General features: G+C 39.4%; 1 protein-coding gene across 1 annotated transcript in view; it reads left to right on the forward strand.

Moving 5' to 3' along the window:
- Window positions 1–18,489, forward strand: part of ALMS1 (ALMS1 centrosome and basal body associated protein) — a 180,857-nt gene that overhangs the window by 38,212 nt on the left and 124,156 nt on the right. The window contains exon 9 of the mRNA XM_081797285.1: window positions 648–781. Within this exon, the coding sequence (XP_081653411.1) occupies window positions 648–781 (134 nt within the window). The remainder of the gene's footprint in view (window positions 1–647; window positions 782–18,489) is intronic.

Here is an 18,489-nt window from a genome sequence, read left to right on the forward strand (position 1 = left end):
TGATTTGTTTATGTTTTCCCTTGAGAAAACTTACCTTCTATCACTTATGCATATTCTGATTCCAGAAAACTCCCAAGTTTTATTGATTATTATTAAATATCAGCTCTCCTGGAAGCAACAGTAACTGTAGCAGGAACTAATAGGGGAGGCAAAGGGACCATCCTGATTGGAAGGAAATTAAGATAAAAATAATTGAAAATCGGGGCACCTGGGTGGCTCAGTTGGTTAAGCTGCTGCCTTTGGCTCGGGTCATGATCCCTGGGTCCTGGGATCGAGCCCCACATCGGGCTCCCTGCTCAGTGGGGAGCCTGCTTCTCCCTCTCCCTCTGCCTGCTGCTCTTCCTACTTGTGCTCTCACTGTCAAATAAATAAATAAAAATCTTTAAAAAAAAATGGAAAATCATAGTTAAAGTGGCCTTTTTGGAGAAATATCTGTAGAATGTAGTTTTTAAAAATCACTTTTCAGTGAAATGATTGCTCTTAAGAACTTATAATAGTTTGTCATATAATTGAGAACACATATTTTTTGCTAAGTATTGTGGTAGCATTTAGCTGGATATATTGATGGTTTTCTGTGCTCTTATAATCACTGAAAATTATCATTTTTGCATTGCATTTTCTCAAATGTTTTTATGTTTTCTTTTCAGCCTGGAATCTGAAATTTAATCTGGCTCATGAATGTGGCTACTCCATTTCAGAATTAAATGAAGATGACAGGAGAAAAGTAGAAGAGATCAAAGCAAAGTTGTTTGGTCATGAGAGAACAGCTGACTTGTCCAAGGTATGAAAGAAATCTAGGAATGAAGAGAGAAAATGTGAAAGAAAGGGCCGTAGAGTTTGTATCTCTTTACTTGGGCATTGATGACACGAGCTGAGTCATTGATAGTCTTCGGATAAAGCATTAAGAGTCTTATTTCTTCAAAGTTAATATTTAAGGACTAGATTCAGTAGGTGTTAATTCCAAACTCATCTTTTGAAAAAAATTATCTCCTTAGGAAAATAAGAATAGATTTGCTTTGTCATTTGACTTCGTATCCTGACATGTATTGATTTTCTCTTGCTGTTCAGTATAGTTTCGAATTCTTTAATAGATGGAATCAACATGGTATATATTCTGAGAATTACACTTTTCACAGAGTTGGGTTTTTGAGATTCTTCTGTGTAGATGTATATAGTTTTAGTTTATTCATTTTTAGTACTGTAAGTATTCTAGTGTGAGAATATATGATAGTTTGTCCATTCTCTTGTGGATAGGGCATTTGGTCTTCTTTCATGAATGGTAATAGGGTATGGTAATACCTATCTTACAGGGTTTTGGTATGGGTTATATGAGATGATGCTTAGTGGAATGTGTGATATCTCGTTCTCAATAATTGGCAATTATTATTATTAATACTATAAAAATTGATAATGCATAGACTTTTTGGACTAATTCATAGTTTTTTAGAAAATTTTTTGTCAGTGATACAGCATAATTATTTGGCTTATCTCTTTTTTGGAAAAGTTTTTTAAAAGTATAAATTAGATTGGATTTTAGATTTATGTATATGTTTGAGATCATCATCACCATCCCATTTCCAGAAACTCTTTTCATCTTGCAAGAGTGAAACTTTGTACTTATTAAACAGTTTCTCCCCATTCCACCCTCCCGTCAGCCCCTAGCAAGCACCATTCTGTCTTTATGATTTTTTTTTTTTTAGATTTTATTTATTTGACAGAGAGAGAGGGCAAGCACAAGTAGGGGGAGCAGCAGAGGGAGAGGGAGAAGTAGGCTCCCTACCAAGCAGGGAGCCTGATGTGGGGTTTGATCCCAGACCCTGGGATCATGACCTGAGCTGAAGGCAGATGCTTAACTGACTGAGCCACCCAGGCACCCCTATGATTTTTTTTTTTAAGATTTTTAAAAAATGTATTTATTTGAGAGAGAGTACGAGAGAGAGCACGAGTCGGGTGAGGGGCAGAGGGAGAAGCAGACTCCCTGCTGAACAGGGAGCCCAACTTGGGGCTCTATCCTGGGACTCCGGAACCATGACCTGAGCTGAAGGCAGACACTTAACAGACTGAGCCACCCAGGCGCCTTGTCTTTATGATTTTCATTAAGTACCTCATATAAGTAGAATCATACAGTATTTGGTTTTTGTGATAAGTTTATGTCATTTAGCATAATGTCTTCAAGGGTCATCCATGTTCTACCTTATGTCAGAATTTCCTTAAAGTGAGTCTCTTAGAGATAGTATGTAGTTGAATAATGGTGTTTTCACCATTCTGCCATCCCTGATGTTTTGATTGAGTTTGATCCATTTATATTTAAAGCAATTACTGATAAGGTGCAACCTACTTCTGTCATTTTGCTATTTGTTTTCTATGTCAAGGAACTGATTTTTATGTTCAGGTACAACTCCAAACCATAAGATTATTTGCCTTACTTCCCTTTAGCCCACAGAAGTGCAGAAGACAAAATTTTGTAGGCTCCTAAAGACACCCTCTTACATTGCTTGTTGGCATTAACTACTCAGATCATTTTGACTCCCCCCAAACTATAACAAAATTCACTTTGTATGTACGGATTTACTGTCTTTGCTTAGCAGGATACTCTCTCCTCTCTTTTCCCTTTTTTGTTTGGTAACCTCTGAAGACAGGAAAAATTTGAAGTCAGTAATTTATATCATTATGGTATATGGACCAATATCTCTTAAGTTTATAAAGAAAACCATAAAACAAACTTAAGAGTAAAAATAAAACAAGCCAAACTAAGAAAGTAGTAAGAAAGAAATTATAAAATCAAATGGATCAATTAATGTACTAGAAAACAGAAAAATAAGAGAATTGAACATTAACACTTAGAGTTGAATCTTGGAAATATTCCACATCAATAGGTGATCTCTAACTAGAAGATTACAAGAAAATAATCGATGTTATAAATTAAAAGGAGTATGCTAAGCATACCATTGAGAAATTTTGAAATTATAAGAGAATATAATATATACCTGTTTTTTTATTAGGTTTAAAATTTTCATGAATTGGCTGATTTTCTAAGAAAATGTCAATAAATCTTAAATAGATTAGACATGAACAGGATAGAAAATCCTTGTCTCTCAGAGATTTATCTTCCAAGAAAAGTAGCTGACTTGTTACGAAATGTTATAGAGTATTTCCTGGGTTTGATACTGGTAGTGTGGTTATATGACAGGTGAATGTCCCTATTCTTAGCAGATGCAGTGGTGAACTATTTAGGATTGAAGTGTCATATACCTGTGTTTGTATAGAGAGATAAAACTGATAGGGGAAAATGTTCAATTGTTGAATCATGGCAGAAGGAATTCCAGTGTTTATTTTAACATCGTATCAACTTTTTAAAAAAAGACTTTATATTTTAGAACTGTTTAAAGTTCACAACTAGGGGCACCTGGGTGGCTCAGTCGTTAAGCGTCTGCCTTCGGCTCAGGTCATGATCCCAGGGTCCTGGGATCGAGCCCCACATCAGGCTCCCTGCTCGCAGGAAGCTTGCTTCTCCCTCTCCCACTCGCCCTGCTTGTGTTCCCTCTCTCGCTGTGTCTCTCTCTGTCAAATAAATAAATAAAATCTTTAAAAAATAAAAATAAAAAATAAAGTTCACAACTAGGGGCACCTGGGTGGCTCAATCAGTTAAGTGTCTGCCTTCGGCTCAGGTCATGATCCCGGAGTGCTAGGATTGAGCCCCACATTGGGCTCCCTGCTCGGCGGGGAGCCTGCTTCTCCCTCTGCCTCTGCCTGCCTCTCCCCCTGCTTGTGCTCTCTCTCTCTCTATCTCTCTCTCTCTGTGTCAAATAAAGAAATAAAATCTTTAAAAAAAAAATAAAGTTCACAGCAGAATTGAGAGGAAGATACAGAGATTTCCCATAGACTCCCTGCCCTGACACATGCATTTCCACTGCCATTATCAGCATCCCCTACCAGAGCAGTACGTTTGTTACAATTGATGAACCTACATTGACACATCATAATAACCCAAAGTCCATAGTTTACATTAGGGGTCGCTCCTGGTGTTATATATTTTATGGGTTTGGACAAATGTGTAATGACAGCTATCCATCACTGTATCATACAGAGTATTTTCACCACCCTAAAATTTAGTCTATTTAATTCTGCCTCCTTCCAGCTTCCACTGCAACTGCTGATCTTTCTGCTGTCTCTATACTTTCAATGTGTCATATAGTTGGACTAAAACAGAATTTAGCATTTTCACATTGGCCTCTCTGGATTATTAATATGCATTTAAGTTTCCTCCATGACTTTCCATGGCTTGATAGCTCATTTCTTTTTAATGTTGAATAATATTCCATTGTCTTGATGTGCCACACAGTTTATTTCATCTACTGAGGAGTATCTTGGTGGCTTCCAAGTTTTGGCAATTATGAATAAAGCTGCTGTAAACATCCTTATGCAGTTTTTTTGTGTGTGGAAATCGGACATTTCAGCTCTTTTGGTTAATTATCAGGGAGTGTAAATGCTAGATTGTATGGTAAGAGTATGTTTAGTTTTGTAAGAAACCACCAAGCTGTTTATAACTTTGTATGTCAGCTATACTTCAATTAAAAAAAAAAAAAAAACAGACCACACACACACACATTTAAATGGAGGAGAGAAAAAAAACCCACCACATTGTCTCACAAAGTGACTGTACTGGGACGCCTGGGTGGCTCAGTCATTAAGCGTCTGCCTTCAGCTCAGGTCATGGTCCCAGGGTCCTGGGATCGAGCCCTGCATCGGGCTCCCTGCTCAGTGGGAAGCTTGCTTCTCCCTCTCCCACTCCCCCTGCTTGTATTCCCTCTCTTGCTGTGTCTCTCTCTGTCAAATAAATAAATAAAATCTTTAAAAAAAAAACAAAACAACAACAAAAAAACAAAGTGGCTGTACCATTTTTTATTTCTACCAACAGTGATTCAGAGTTCCTGTTGCTCCACATCCTTGCTAGCATTTGGTATTGTCAGTTTTCTGGATTTTGGCCATTGTCATAGATGTGGAGTGAAGTCTTGTTGTTTTGTTTTACTTTTTAAATTTTTTTAATTTATAAATTTTATTTATTTATTTGAGAGAGAGAGAGTGCATAAGCAGGGGGAGGGGCAGAGTGGGAGGGAGAAGAACAAAGAGACTTGTGCTGAGCGTGGAACCTGATGTGGGGCTTGATCTCATGACCCTGAGATCACACCTGAGCTGAAACCAAGAGTAGGATGCTCAACTGACTGAGTCACCCAGGTGCCTAGGAATTTCATTTTAATTTGCATTTCCCTGATGACATATGATGTGGAACATCCTTTCATATGCTTATTTTCCAGCTGTGTATCTTCTTTGGTGAATTGTCTATTAATGTCTTTGGCCCATTTCTAAATTAGGTTGATTTTTATTGATTCTTTAGAGTTCTTTGTATATCTTAGATAATAGTCCTTTATCAGATGTGTCTTTTGCAAATATTTTCTTCCAATCTGTGACTTGTCTTTTCATTCTTGACATTGTCTGTCACAGTACAGAAGTTTTTAATTATAATGAGTTCAACTTATCAATTACTTTTCCAAGGATTGTACCTTTGAGGTTATATCTAAAAAGTAATCATTGTATCCAAGGTCATTGAGGTTTTCTCCTTTGTTATATTCTAGGCTTTGCATTTTACATTTAGGTCTATGATCCATTTTGAGTTAATTTTTGTGAGGAGTTTTAAATCGGTGTCTAGATTCATTTTTTTGCATGTGGATGGTCAGTTCCAACACCGTTTGTGGAAGAGACTGTCTTTGCTCCATGCCTTTGTCCCTTTGTCAAAGGGACAGATCAGTTGACTGTATTTACATGGATCTATTTCTCAGCTTTGTTCTGTTCTTCTGTCTATTCTTTGACCAGTACCACACTGTCTTACTTACTGTAGCTTCATTGTAAGTCTTTTAGTGTCAGTCCTCCCAACTTGTTCCTTTTCTTCAGTATTGTGTTGGGTGTTCTGAGTCTTTAACTTTCCCATATAAACTTTGGAAACAGTATGTCAGTATACACAAAATAACTTGCTGGGATTATGATTAAGATTGCAATGAATCCCTAGGTCAGGTTAAGAGGAACAGGGTCAAGTTGGGAGGTCTTGAGAACATTGAGTCTTTCTATCCATAAACATAGAATATCTCCATTTATTTGATTCTTTGACTTTTTTTTTTTTTTTTTTAAGATTTTACTTATTTATTTGACAGGGAGAGACACAGCGAGAGAGGGAACACAAGCAGGGGGAGTGGGAGAGGGAGAAGCAGGCTTCCCACTGAGCAGGGAGACTGATGTGGGGCTCGATCCCAGGATCCTGGGATCATGACCTGAGCCGAAGGCAGATGCTTAACAACTGAGCCACCCAGGAGCCCCTCTTTGACTTCTTTTATCAGGATTTTACAGTTTTCTTCACAGAGAGCTTATAGATATTTTGTTAGGTTTAATGTAAGCATTTCATTTTTGGGGGTGCTAATATAAATGGTATTGTGTTTTTTGTTTTGAGCTCCACTTATTCATTGCTGGTATATAGGAAAGCAGTTGACTTTTGTCTATTAACTTGTATCCTGCCATTTGCTATAATCGCTTATTAGTTCCAGGATTTTGTTAATTCTTTTAGATTTTCTGCATAGATGATCATATCATCTACAAACACAGTTTTTTTCTTCCTTCTCAATCTGTGTACCTTTATTTCCTTTAGTTGTTTTATCACATTAGCTAGAAATTCCATTTTGATGTTGGAAAGGAGTGGTGAGATGGGATATCGTTAACTTGTTCCTGGTCTTTGTGGGAAAGCTTCTAGTTTCTTACCGTGAGGTATGAGGTTAGCTGGAGGTTTTCTGCCAATACTCTTTATCATGTTGAGGAAGTTTCCTTCTATTCCTAGTTTACTGATAGTTTTTTTATCATGAATAGGTGTTGGATTTTGTCAAATTCTTTTTCTGTATCTATTGATATAATGGTCATTTTTCTTTTTTTAGCCTGTTGATGTGATCATATTAATTGATTTTTTGAATGATAAGTCCCACTTGGTCATGGTGTATAATTATTTTTATACTATGTTATATTTGATTTGGTATTATTTTATTGAGGATTTTTGCATCTATTTTTGAGAGATACTGGTCTGTGTGTTTTTTTTTTTTTTTCTTTTTTTCTTGTAATGTCTTTGTCTGGTTGTGGTATTCATAGAATGAATTAGGAAGTGTTTCTTCTGCTTCTGTCCTCTGAAAGAGATTGTAAGGAATTGGTATAATTTTTTCTTTCTTTTTTTTTTTTAAAGATTTTATTTATTTAACAGAGAGAGACACAGCGAGAGAGGGAACACAAGCAGGTGGAGTGGGAGAGGGAGAAGCAGGCTTCCTGCGGAGCAGGGAGCCTGATGCAGGGCTCGATCCCAGGACCCTGGGATCATGACCTGAGCCAAAGGCAGCTGCCTAACCGATTGAGCCACCCAGGCGCCCTGGTATAATTTTTTCTTTAAATGTTTGGTAGAATTCACCACTGAAGCCAGCTGGGCCTAGCATTTTCCCTTTTGAAAGATTATTGATTCAATTTCTTTAATAAATAGATGCCTATTCAGAATGTCTTTTCCTTTTTGTGTGAGTTTTGGCACATTGTGTCTTTCAAGAAATTGGTCCATTCCATCTAGGTTATCAAATTTGTGGTCATATGGTTGTTCATTCTATTCCTTTATTATCCTTTTAATGTCCATGGGATTTGTAGTGATGTCACCTCTTTCCTTTTTGATATTAGTAATTTGTGTCTTCTCTCTTTTTCACTTTCTGGCTAGAGGCTTATTGATTTTATTGGTCTTTAAAAGAAACAGCTTTTTTGTTTAGTTCATTTTTCTGTTTTTTCTATTTGCAATTTCATTGATTTCTGCTCTAAATCTTACACTTTTTCTGTTTGCTTTGGACTTAATTTGCTATTCTTTTTCTAGTTACCTAATGTAGAAACTTGGGTTATTGATTTTAGATGTTTCTTCTTTTCTAATATATACATTTAATGCTAAAAATTTCCTTCTATGCCATGTTTTCCCTGCATCCCACAAGTTTTCATAAGTTGTGTTTTCATTTTAAGTTAATATGTTTTTAAATATTAGGTTAATATGTTTTTAAATTTTTCTTGAGATTTATTCTTTGATTCATGCTTTATTTAGAAGTGTGTTGTTTAATCTATTTAGGGATTTTCTTATTATCTTGCTTTGATTTCTAGTTTAATTTCATTGTGGTCTAAGAGCAGACATTATGTGATTTTTATTCTTTTAAATTTGTTAAGGTGTGTTTGATGGCTCAGAATGTGACCTGTCTTAGTGAATGTTCCATGGGAGCTTAAGAAATTGTGTATTCTATTGTTTTTGGCTGAAGTAGTCTATAGATATCTATTATATCCAGTTGATTTATGGTGTTGTTGAATTATGTCCTTACTGATTTACTGCCTAATAGATTCTGATGAGGATGTTGAAGTCTCCATTTATAATAATGGATTCATCTATTTCTCCTTGTAGTTTTATCAGTTTTTGCTTCAAGTAGGTTAACGCTCTTTTGTTAGGCACATATACGTTATGGATCATTATGTCTCAGAGAATTGACCCCTTTATCATTATGTAATGGCCTTCTTTATCCCTGATAACTTTCTTTGCTTTGAAGTCTGTTTGGTTTGAAATTAATACAGTATTCCTACTTTCTTTTGATTAGTTTTAGAATGGTATATTTTTTTCCATCCATTTACTTTTTTTTTTTTTTAAGATTTTATTTATTTATTTGATAGAGAGAGAGAGCACAAGCAGGGGGAGTGGCAGGGAGAGGGAGAAGCAGGCTCTCCCTGAGCAGAGAGCCTGATGCGGGGCTTTGACCTGAGCCAAAGGCAGATGCTTAATCGTCTGAGCCACCCAGGCGCCCCATCCATCTATTTACTTTTAATCTATATGTGTCTTTATACTTAAAGTGGCTTCCTTGGGATGCCTGGGTGGCTCAGTTGGTTAAGCGTCTGCTTTCAGCTCAGGTCATGATCCCAGGGTCCTATGATGGAGTCCTGCATTGGGCTCCTGGCTCAGCGGGAGCCTGCTTCTCCCTCTGCCTGCCGCTCCCCTGCTTGTGTTCCCTCTCTTTCTCTGATAAATAAATAAACTCTTTAAAAAAAAAAATAAAGTGGCTTCCTTGGGGCGCCTGGGTGGCTCAGTCTGTTAAGCGTCCAACTCTTAATATCAGCTCAGGTCATGATCTCAGGGTTGTGAGATTGAGCCCCGCATGGGGCTCTGTGCTGGGTGCGGAGCCTGCTTAAGAGTCTCTCTCCCTCTCTTCATCTGACCCTCCCCCAACCCCTCTCTCTCTTAAAAATTTAAATAAATAAAGTGGCTTTCTTTCTTTTTTTTTTTTGGAGTTGTTTTTCCATTTATTAGACAACTTGAAATCTCCTTTCTAGTGATAGATATAGATACACATATGCATATCCATCCATACATATACATATGCATATGTGTGTACATGTGTGTATGTATATATATTATAAATTTCACCTCCTTTATTGAGTTTGTTCAGCAGAGGGGGTAAAATTGAAAATTCACTCTAGGCTAAAAGCCAATACACAAAAGTAGTACTTTTGTTTGAGGCTCTGGCGTTGGATTCTTGGCTCCATCAAAAACTCACTTTGAAGTTTTAGAAATGTTACCTAACCTTTATCTTGTTCTTAGATTCAACATGCATAAAATGGAAATGTTAATGACATCTACCTTCTAAGATTTTGCTAAGTATTAAGTCATATTATACACATAAAATGATTAGCAGTTCTGTATCTAACACATAGTAACACTCCCAAAATTATTTACTGTTGTTACTATTCTCAATGAAAAGCTCAGTGAGATAGGAACTATTGTCCCACTTACTAAAATGATATTTTAACTTTATCTTCAAGCTTTGTTATGTCACCACTACTCCTAATCATGGACTGAGTAATTATAAATGTTATTTTATTTTATTTTTATTTTTTATAAATGTAATTTTATTTAAATTCAATTAATTAACATATAATGTATTATTTGTTTCAGGGGTACAGGTCTGTGATTCATCAGTCTTATATAATACCCAGTGCTCATTGCAACACATACCCTCCCCAATGTCCATCACCCAGTTATCCCATCCCTATAACCCTCTCCTTTCCACCAACCCTCAGTTTCCTATGATTATGGTTTGTCTCCCTCTCTGGTTTTGTCTTGTTTCATTTTTTCCCTCTCTTCCCTATGATCCTCTGTTTTGTTTCTAAGTTCCACATATCAGTGAGATCATATGATAATTGTCTTTCTGTTATTGACTTATTTCGCTTAGCATAATACCCTCTAGTTTCAACCACGTCATTGCAAATAAAGTGGCTTTCTCATAGATAGCATGTAGTTAGATCTTGTTTTTTTATTCACTCTGACAATCTTTGTCTTTTCATTAGTGTACTTAGATAATTGATTTTCAAAGTGGTTATTGGTGATATACTTGGAGTAATATCTACCATATTCACTACTATTTTTTATTTTGCCCTTGTTCTTCATTCCAATTTTTTCTCCCACTTTGTTTCTGTCTTTTGTGTTTTAATTAATCATTTTATATCATATTTTCTCTCATTTCTTAGCATATCAGTTACACTTAAAAAAATTTTTTTAAACTTTTTTTAGTGGTTGCCCTAGAATTTGTAGAATATTCGCAACTAATCCAAGTTTATTTTCAAATAACACTATACCACTTCAGGTAGTGTGAGTACCTTCTAATAACAAAATACAGTTGATCCTTGAACAGTACAGCAGTGAGGGGCACCAGCTCCCCACACAGTTGAAATTCTGCATATAACTTCTGACTCTCTCAAAGCTACTAATAGCCTGTGCTGGTCAGAAGCCTTAATGATAACATAATCAGTTAATGTATTTTATACATTATGTATATTATATACTACATTTTTATAAAAAACATCTAGAGAAAAGAAAAATGTTACCATCATAAGGAAGAGAAAATACATTTACAGTACTGTATCTATCAAAAAAAATCAGTGTTTAAGTGGATCCATGCTGTTCAAACCTCTGTTATTCAAGGGTCAACTGTAATCCTGATTTCTTCCTCCCGTCCCTTGTATCATTGCTGTCATTCATACACATCTGTACACACACGCAAGCAATAGTTTGAACAAATTATTATCTATTAGATCAATTAAAAATAAGAAAAAAGTGTGTGTGTGGTTTTTCTTTTAACCATCACTTATTCCTTCTTGATGTTCTTCCTTTTATGTAGATTCGAGTTTCTGACTCTATTTTTCTTTACTCTAAAGTCCTTCTGCTAACATCTGTTGCATGGCAAGTCTACTGGCAACAAATTCCCTCAATTTTTGTTTGTTTGGGAAAGCCTTCATTTCTCCTTCAGTTTCAAGGATAATTTCATAGGCTAGAGAATTCCAAATTTGTATTTTTATTTTCCTCTACACTTCAAATATTTCATTCTGTTCTTCTCTTGTTTGCATAGGTTCTGAGGAGAAATTGGATGTAACTCTTTGTTCCTCTGTAGATAAGGCATTTTTACCCTGTAACTTCCTTCAGTATTTTTTCTTTATTTATTTTTTTAAAATTTTATTTATTTGTCAGAGAGAGAGAGGGAGAGATAGAGCACAAGCAGGGGAAGTGCAGGCAGAGGGAGAAGCAGGCTCCTCGCTGAGCAAGGAGCCTGATGTGGGACTTGATCCCAGGACTCTGGAATCATGACCTGAGCCGAAGGCAACCAACTGAACCACCTAGGTGTCTCTCTATTTTTTTCTTTATGTTTGATTTTCTGTACTTTGAAAATGTTATGCCTAGGTGTAATTTGCTGGGGGCATTTATCCTGCTTTGTGTTTTGTGAACTTCCTGGATCTATACTTTGGTGTCTGACATTAATTTGTGGGAAATTTTTAGTCATTTTTTTTTAATGTTTTATTTATTTATTTGTCATAGAGAGAGCGAGTGCACACGGGTGGGGGAAGAGGAGAGGGCGGCAGGCAGAGGGAGAAGCAGTCTTTCCACTGAGCAGGGAGCCTGATGCAGGACTCAATCCCACAACCCTGGGATCATGACCTGAGCTGAAGGCAGATGCTTAACCAACTGAGCCACCCAGGCGTTCCTAGTCATTGTTATTTCAAATATTTCTTCCATTCCTTTCTTTCTTTTTGGTATTTCCATTGCTCATATGTTACACCTGTTGTAGTTGTCCCAGAGTCCTTTGATGTCCTGTTCTTTTGTTTGTTTTTTCAGTCTTTGTTCTCTTCACTTTTCAGTTTTGGAGGTTTTTGTTGAGATACCTTTATGCTCAAGATTCTTTCTTTAGCCATGTCTGGTCTAGTAGTAAGCCCATCAAAGGCATTCTTCATTTCTATTAAAGTGTTTAATCTCTAGCATTTCTTTTTCATTCTTACTTAGGATTTCCATCTCCTTGCTTATATTGTCCTTGTACCTGCTGTTCATTTTATCCATCAGAGCTCTTAGCATATTTATCATCGTTTTAGGTTTCTGATCTCTTAATTTCAACGTCTTGACATGTCCAGTTTTGATGCTCTCTCTTTCCAACTAGTTTTTTTGCTTTGTGGTATCCTGTGTAGTATGTTATGTAGTACCCTATGGGGCCTGTAGCTGGTATATTACATTATGAATATGCAGATTATGGCCCACTGAATAAGGAGACATTAGCTATGCTCACAGGACTGGCAGATCACTTCCTCAGCATCCAAACTCCCACTTTGGGAGAGTGAAAACCCCAAGATCATTTTGATTGAAGATGCAGTTTCAGTACACTCACACAGTGGAAGTTAGGTTACAACATTTATTACTTATAGATCCCAGAAGCAGGGGTGGTGGTGGGTGGGTAGGTCTGAGTAGGGGCAAGGGGCACTCAGTGAGCTGAGGGAAAGGCAGTCCTCTGTCCCAGGTCATGAGCAAGCGGGAGATAGAGAACAGGGTAGCAAACACCTATTACCTATAAGGTGGTTGGGCAGAGGTCACTAACTTTTCATAGTCTTAACTCTTAAGTAGTTGTTTTAAAAGCTGCCTGAGGGAAACAAAGTGGAGACTTCTGGCGGGGAATCCTGAGCTCAGGTCCTTATCAAACTGTCCAGATTGTGAGTGTGAGCAGGATTGTCATACTGTAAAATACCTAGGCAGCAACTCAAAATAGCTTTTTTCTCATCACAATTGACCCTGTGATGCCTAGGCATTAGTCTTTAGGGAAAACCATGGGCACTGTCCAGATGGTGGAGATGTTAAAAGCCACTGGCAGGGTTTTGGTCACCTAGCTCATGAAACATTTAAGCAAAGCAAAAATGCCAGTGAACAATATCAATAGAGAAATGGTAGTTTAAAATCCTGTCTGTAACTATCCCTCCATTTGTTGGGGTCCAGCCAAGAAAATAAAGCCCATGGATAAGGTTAAGGTAAGTATCTAATTAAAAACTTGGGTAAGATTATGGAATATTTGTACCTCTTAGGCCACCTCTTGTAAATTTGTCTAAATTTGTCCAGAATTATTAATATATATGCAGCAGGTGATGCACTCCACAGTGTATATACCTTCTTCCTTGACCAATAAGGAATCTAAAGTGCTTATCCAAAACTTCTGCACTAAAGAATCATGTTATTGTATAAAGTCTATGCTTTGGGGTAGCAGTGCAGTGTATTCAGCCAGGGTGGCTGACAGGTTAGTGTTTGCCTTAAGAATTTGTTGTTGTGTGCCTAGTGTGGTGGTGTTCCTGCAAGGGATAGTAGCAGACCTATTTTCAACATAATGAGGAGGAATTCTGAATGCTTTTGACATGAGGGGACAGAAAGACAGACTGGGGTTCCTGTTTATTAGGTTGTAAGGGTCGTGCCAGGGTACTGAAGTACATTGGTATGAACAGACAGGACTCCCTGGGGACCAGCAAGGAGGCAAATGTGTTGGAATTTGAGGAAGAAGTGCATATATGGAGAACCGTGTATGTGTGATCGCCCCAGGGCACTAGACTCATAGTGAACACTTTTATTGTGGAAGCTAGAGTAAGTTGGAGTTCCCCTGGGTGACTAAGCTGCAAGGCCCAAGATCGTGGGGTTTGTGTTCTTTGGGGCAAGGTATATGTTATATTCATTTTTGTGGTGTTGGTGCCTGCGCAGATATGGGGAATTACAAAGAGCATGTGGGGTCTCCTGCCAGGTGCCATGTACTATACTGCAAAGTGTCCTGCATGGGAGCAGTTGAGCACCGTAGAGAGTGGCCAGGCAAACTGCAGAGATGTGTGGGATGCCTTTTGTTGGGCAAATGAGGGCAAGCTAGGCTAACCCTTTGTTGAGTTCATTAACATTCCCAGCAATTACAGTGGCTCAAAAAATTAGCCCTGGTTCCTGTGCATGGGACAGAAATAAACTATTGGAGAGCTTGAATGGGAGGATTGTGGAAAGCTGAGTGGTGACAGTCAGAAAGGGTCTCCTTGGGGTTGTGAGGGAGGTGACCCTATGGCTGTAGTCCTGTGAGAGTGTTTGGGGGGGTGCTCTGGTGGTAGCATCCACAGCCAGAGAGGGGTTCTTCCAGCAGAAATTAAATTTACTAACCCCCAGTAAGAAGCATGGGCCAATTTAATGGGTATGGTGAGGGCAAGCAACTAAGTGAAGTGTTTAAAGGGGCCTCTGTAAGTTTATGAGACTTGACAGATACCTTGGCCTTTCAAAGCTCAAAAGTGCAATGGAGAGCAGCCTGGCAGTCCTAGACTGCTTCACACTCCAGCAGCAAGCGCTATAGTAAGCAAGGGGGCCTTGAGGTAAACACATAATTTAACTTGACAAAATACCACTCGGGGTCATCTTCCCAGTTGTCATCTCTGCTATTGTGGAGGGTTTTGGAGGCAGCATTTGGGATGAAGTTTTGTCCCATGCCATCATGGGCTGGGGTATTGTCATCTCCAGTGTTGTTGCAGTGGAGAGAGCCATTCCAGAGGAGAGTGGTTCTTCCAGGTATCCACCCAGGAGGGGAACTGATGGACCCAGGAGCCTAACAGGATCACACAGATTTGAGATGCCCTGGTTAAGGTTTGCTTGCATCATCATAAACATCTACTGGTTCACAATTCTTAGTAAACTTTGGAGGTTCTTGGGGGAGTGTACCTCAAATGACTGGGCAGTGCTGTCCTCGGAGGCATAGGACGTCTCCATCCATAAATAGTAAAGGTTGGAGGCATATGTGTAGCCTTGGTATAAAGAAAACTTAGTTATGTGCTTCTGACTGTTTAATGTTTGGCCCTGTATTACTGGGGATGGGTCTGAACTGCATAAACCTATCAGCCAGTTAGGGTTGAAATTAGGGCAGTGTTACAGCTGGTGGCCTTTAAGCATTTATGCCATTGATTCCACTTAAGATCGTGGGCTTGAATCTCCTAGCTAGTTTCCACACCTGATGCAGCCACTCTAGGGCTGACTTCAGCACATGCCATCTGCCCATCCTGGGGTGCAGTTGTGACCAAGTGCTGTTCGTTTCCAGCAGCTTTCCAGTGTTATCTTTCTGGGGTCAAGGAGAAGCTTCATGACCCACATGGTACAAAAGGCACAGAGTTAGGCCAATAGTAGCAAGCATCTGCATTTTATAGTTTTGTCCTGACTGCCTCATGAGAAGATTTATTATGAGGCCATTGTGGATCAGCAGCTCATTGGTGGCCTCCTCTAAAGTGGGGTAGGGCTGGGGCCCCTGGGTGGCTCAGTCATTAAGCATCGGCCTTCGGCTCGGGTCATGATCCCAGGGTCCTGTGATCGAGCCCCGCATCGGGCTCCCTGCTCAGTGGGAAACCTGCTTCTCCCTCTCCCACTCCCCCTGCTTGTGTTCCCTCTCTCGCTGTCTGTCAAATAAATAAATAAAATCTTTTAAAAAAATAAAGTGGGGTAGGGCCAGGTGTTACGATCATGTCACCAAGATGTCATCCAATATTGTTGGTATCAACCAGCCAGAGTGCCTCTTCCCTACTTTGAGTGGGTCTAGGTACAATTACATCCACTTCCTGTGGGGAGGTATGGTTAGGAGAAATGAGCCATCCACTGAAGCCACTATACATTGGAATTTCAATTGGAATTTACATATCAAGTGAGTAAGTGTGGTCCAGCAGCAGCATAGAACACAGTGTGTGTTCTTCTACTGGCCCAGGACTGTCTATGACTAGGGGAGGTAACCATCTGTCCTCAATCAGGTTGTCAGGGAATACTGGAAGGTGAGATGATTGACATTTTAAATCTGTAATGTTGGGGAAAATGTAAATACTACTGTTCTGTAAGGTAAAGGCATCAGATTACCCCATGATAACAGCCATAGACAGCATGGCCAGATAAGCCTAGTTGATATGAGGAGAGTGGTGTCCATATGTCCTAGAGTTTAAAATGTTTTAAAGTGCCCTTAGTAGCAAGGAAGTCCATTTAGGAGTCCATTTGCTGCCTTGTAACTTAAGGAGCAAGGAATTTAAAAGAATTCCTTTGTGGTATTGAATAATGCCAGAAGTCTGTAGCTGCTATGGGAGATGAAAGTTTCATCAGATACCCTGTTGGAAAGTCCAGTGCTATGTTGTATGGGCAGTGAAATGAGATCCTTGATCTGATTCACTGGTGCCTAGAGGGCTGAATGGGGGCAGGATATACTTAGAAAAGAAGGAGCTTACTTGTTCCACAGAGCTGTACCCGATGGGTGTAGCAGACAGCAGGCTGGTAAAAGTATCTACACATATAATAGTGAAGTGGGTAGTGCCTGCTGACAGAGGATGTGGCCCAGTGAATTCAACCTGCCAGAAGCTTACGGGGCTATCTCCTTGCAGAAATTAAGCATGGCAGGGCAGTTTCCAGTGTTTGGTTTGAGAGCATAATTTGCAGTTAAAAACAGTGTGTTTTGCAGGGGCGGTGGGCCAAACCATTGTGGCTGCAGTTCCCTCATGACCCAAAGAGATATGGTACCATTCAGACAAGGAATAAGGAGTATGGAAGTAGTGACTAAGAAAGGCTGGAATGGTTGACAATGGGGAAACTGGTTTTGTGGTAGTGGGTGGAGCTGACAGTTGTTGGTAAAGAGTCAGTGGTTGAGAGCCCCAAACCTGTGGTGACCTGAATTTGGTCAAGGGTATCTGCCTTGGAGTTAGACTCTGGTGTGGTAGCATTTGTATGTGCTAAAACATGGGTAACCTTATTTGTGACTGGCGCCAGGGCATTGCCTCTCCAAATTTGGGGCATCCCAAATGGGATAGCCTTGAATGTGAAAATCATCCTATTGCGATTGGTCTGACCAAACTGCTGGCCTGGTAGCAACTGTCCATTAGTCAGTGAAAATAGGAGCAAGAGGCTTGTCTGGGCAACTGCACTCCGTACAGCCATTTGTACCACCACAAGTTCAACCTAGCCAACCTTCACTTAACAATCTTTGATAAGCATGGCACCTCTGACAGGCTGATATATTGCCACTCTCCCAACAGGCTCCACTGCATCCATGAAGAATACAGAATCCCTTTCTTGTTCTATCAGCTCTTCCCAGGGACTACCCCAGGTCACCAGAGGCTTAAGCAGTGGGAGCATTGTCAGCAGTGGGCTGAGGATCCAGGAAGCCACATCCTCCAGTAATGTGGAAAGATCTGCCATGTCAGGTTTAGCCCAGTCTAGAAGCTGCCATTTCCATTTTAGCAAAGAGGCATTTGTGGCTGTGCTAAGTCATTATTGGGTGGCATCCCTTATGCATGATGTAATAGGAATGTGGGTACACAGGAGAACAGGGTCTGTTCCTGTCCAGTTGTCTCTGTAACAAAACCCAATAAACAGCCAGAATTTGATGTTTTAAGGGGTGTAGCAGGTGGCTGTGAATGACAGCCATCTGGTCTAGAAGCCAAGAGGCAACCAGGAAAGGTGTTTAGTCCATAGACTCCAGGCTGCATAGTACATGGTGGCCAGTGCCTCAACCTGGAAGGAAGAGCCAGAGGGAACCATGGGTAGGGCTTGATGAGTTGACTTTTGTGTCAACTGTAAAGCTTGTGGTAGGGCTTCTCCCTGTTAAAATGTAGAGGATTTGTGTGTAACTGCATAAATGGTGCTAAGTATGGTGGATAGGTGTGGTATGTGTGCCTCCAAAATGTGAAGAGAGCTAAGACATGTTGGGCTAGGAGTGGAATTCTTGGCCTTCAGAGGGCCAATTAATGCCAAGAAATTTAACAGTTGTAGCTGGACCTTGAATTTTATGTGGTGCAGTAGCCCAGTCTCTATGTTGTAGGTGGGTTATCAGCTGTGTTAAGGCCTTGCGCACCATATCGTCCAAGGAATCTGGGATTAGAATGTCATCATTATAGTGCCAGACAGTGCAAGAGGACACTGTAAGGGCATCCACGTCTGGCTGGCCAAGACTGTTTGTCATGGCTGGGCTGTTAAGATAGCTCATAGGCAGCTGGGTAAAGGTATATTGGGTCCCTGTGGCTGAGATTTCTCAGCGATTGATACTAAATAAGACATATTAGCTAGATGTC

Source organism: Leptonychotes weddellii, chromosome 10 (genome assembly GCF_054177405.1).
Source record: "Leptonychotes weddellii isolate Sample4059 chromosome 10, ASM5417740v2, whole genome shotgun sequence".
NCBI classification, from domain to species: domain Eukaryota; kingdom Metazoa; phylum Chordata; class Mammalia; order Carnivora; family Phocidae; genus Leptonychotes; species Leptonychotes weddellii.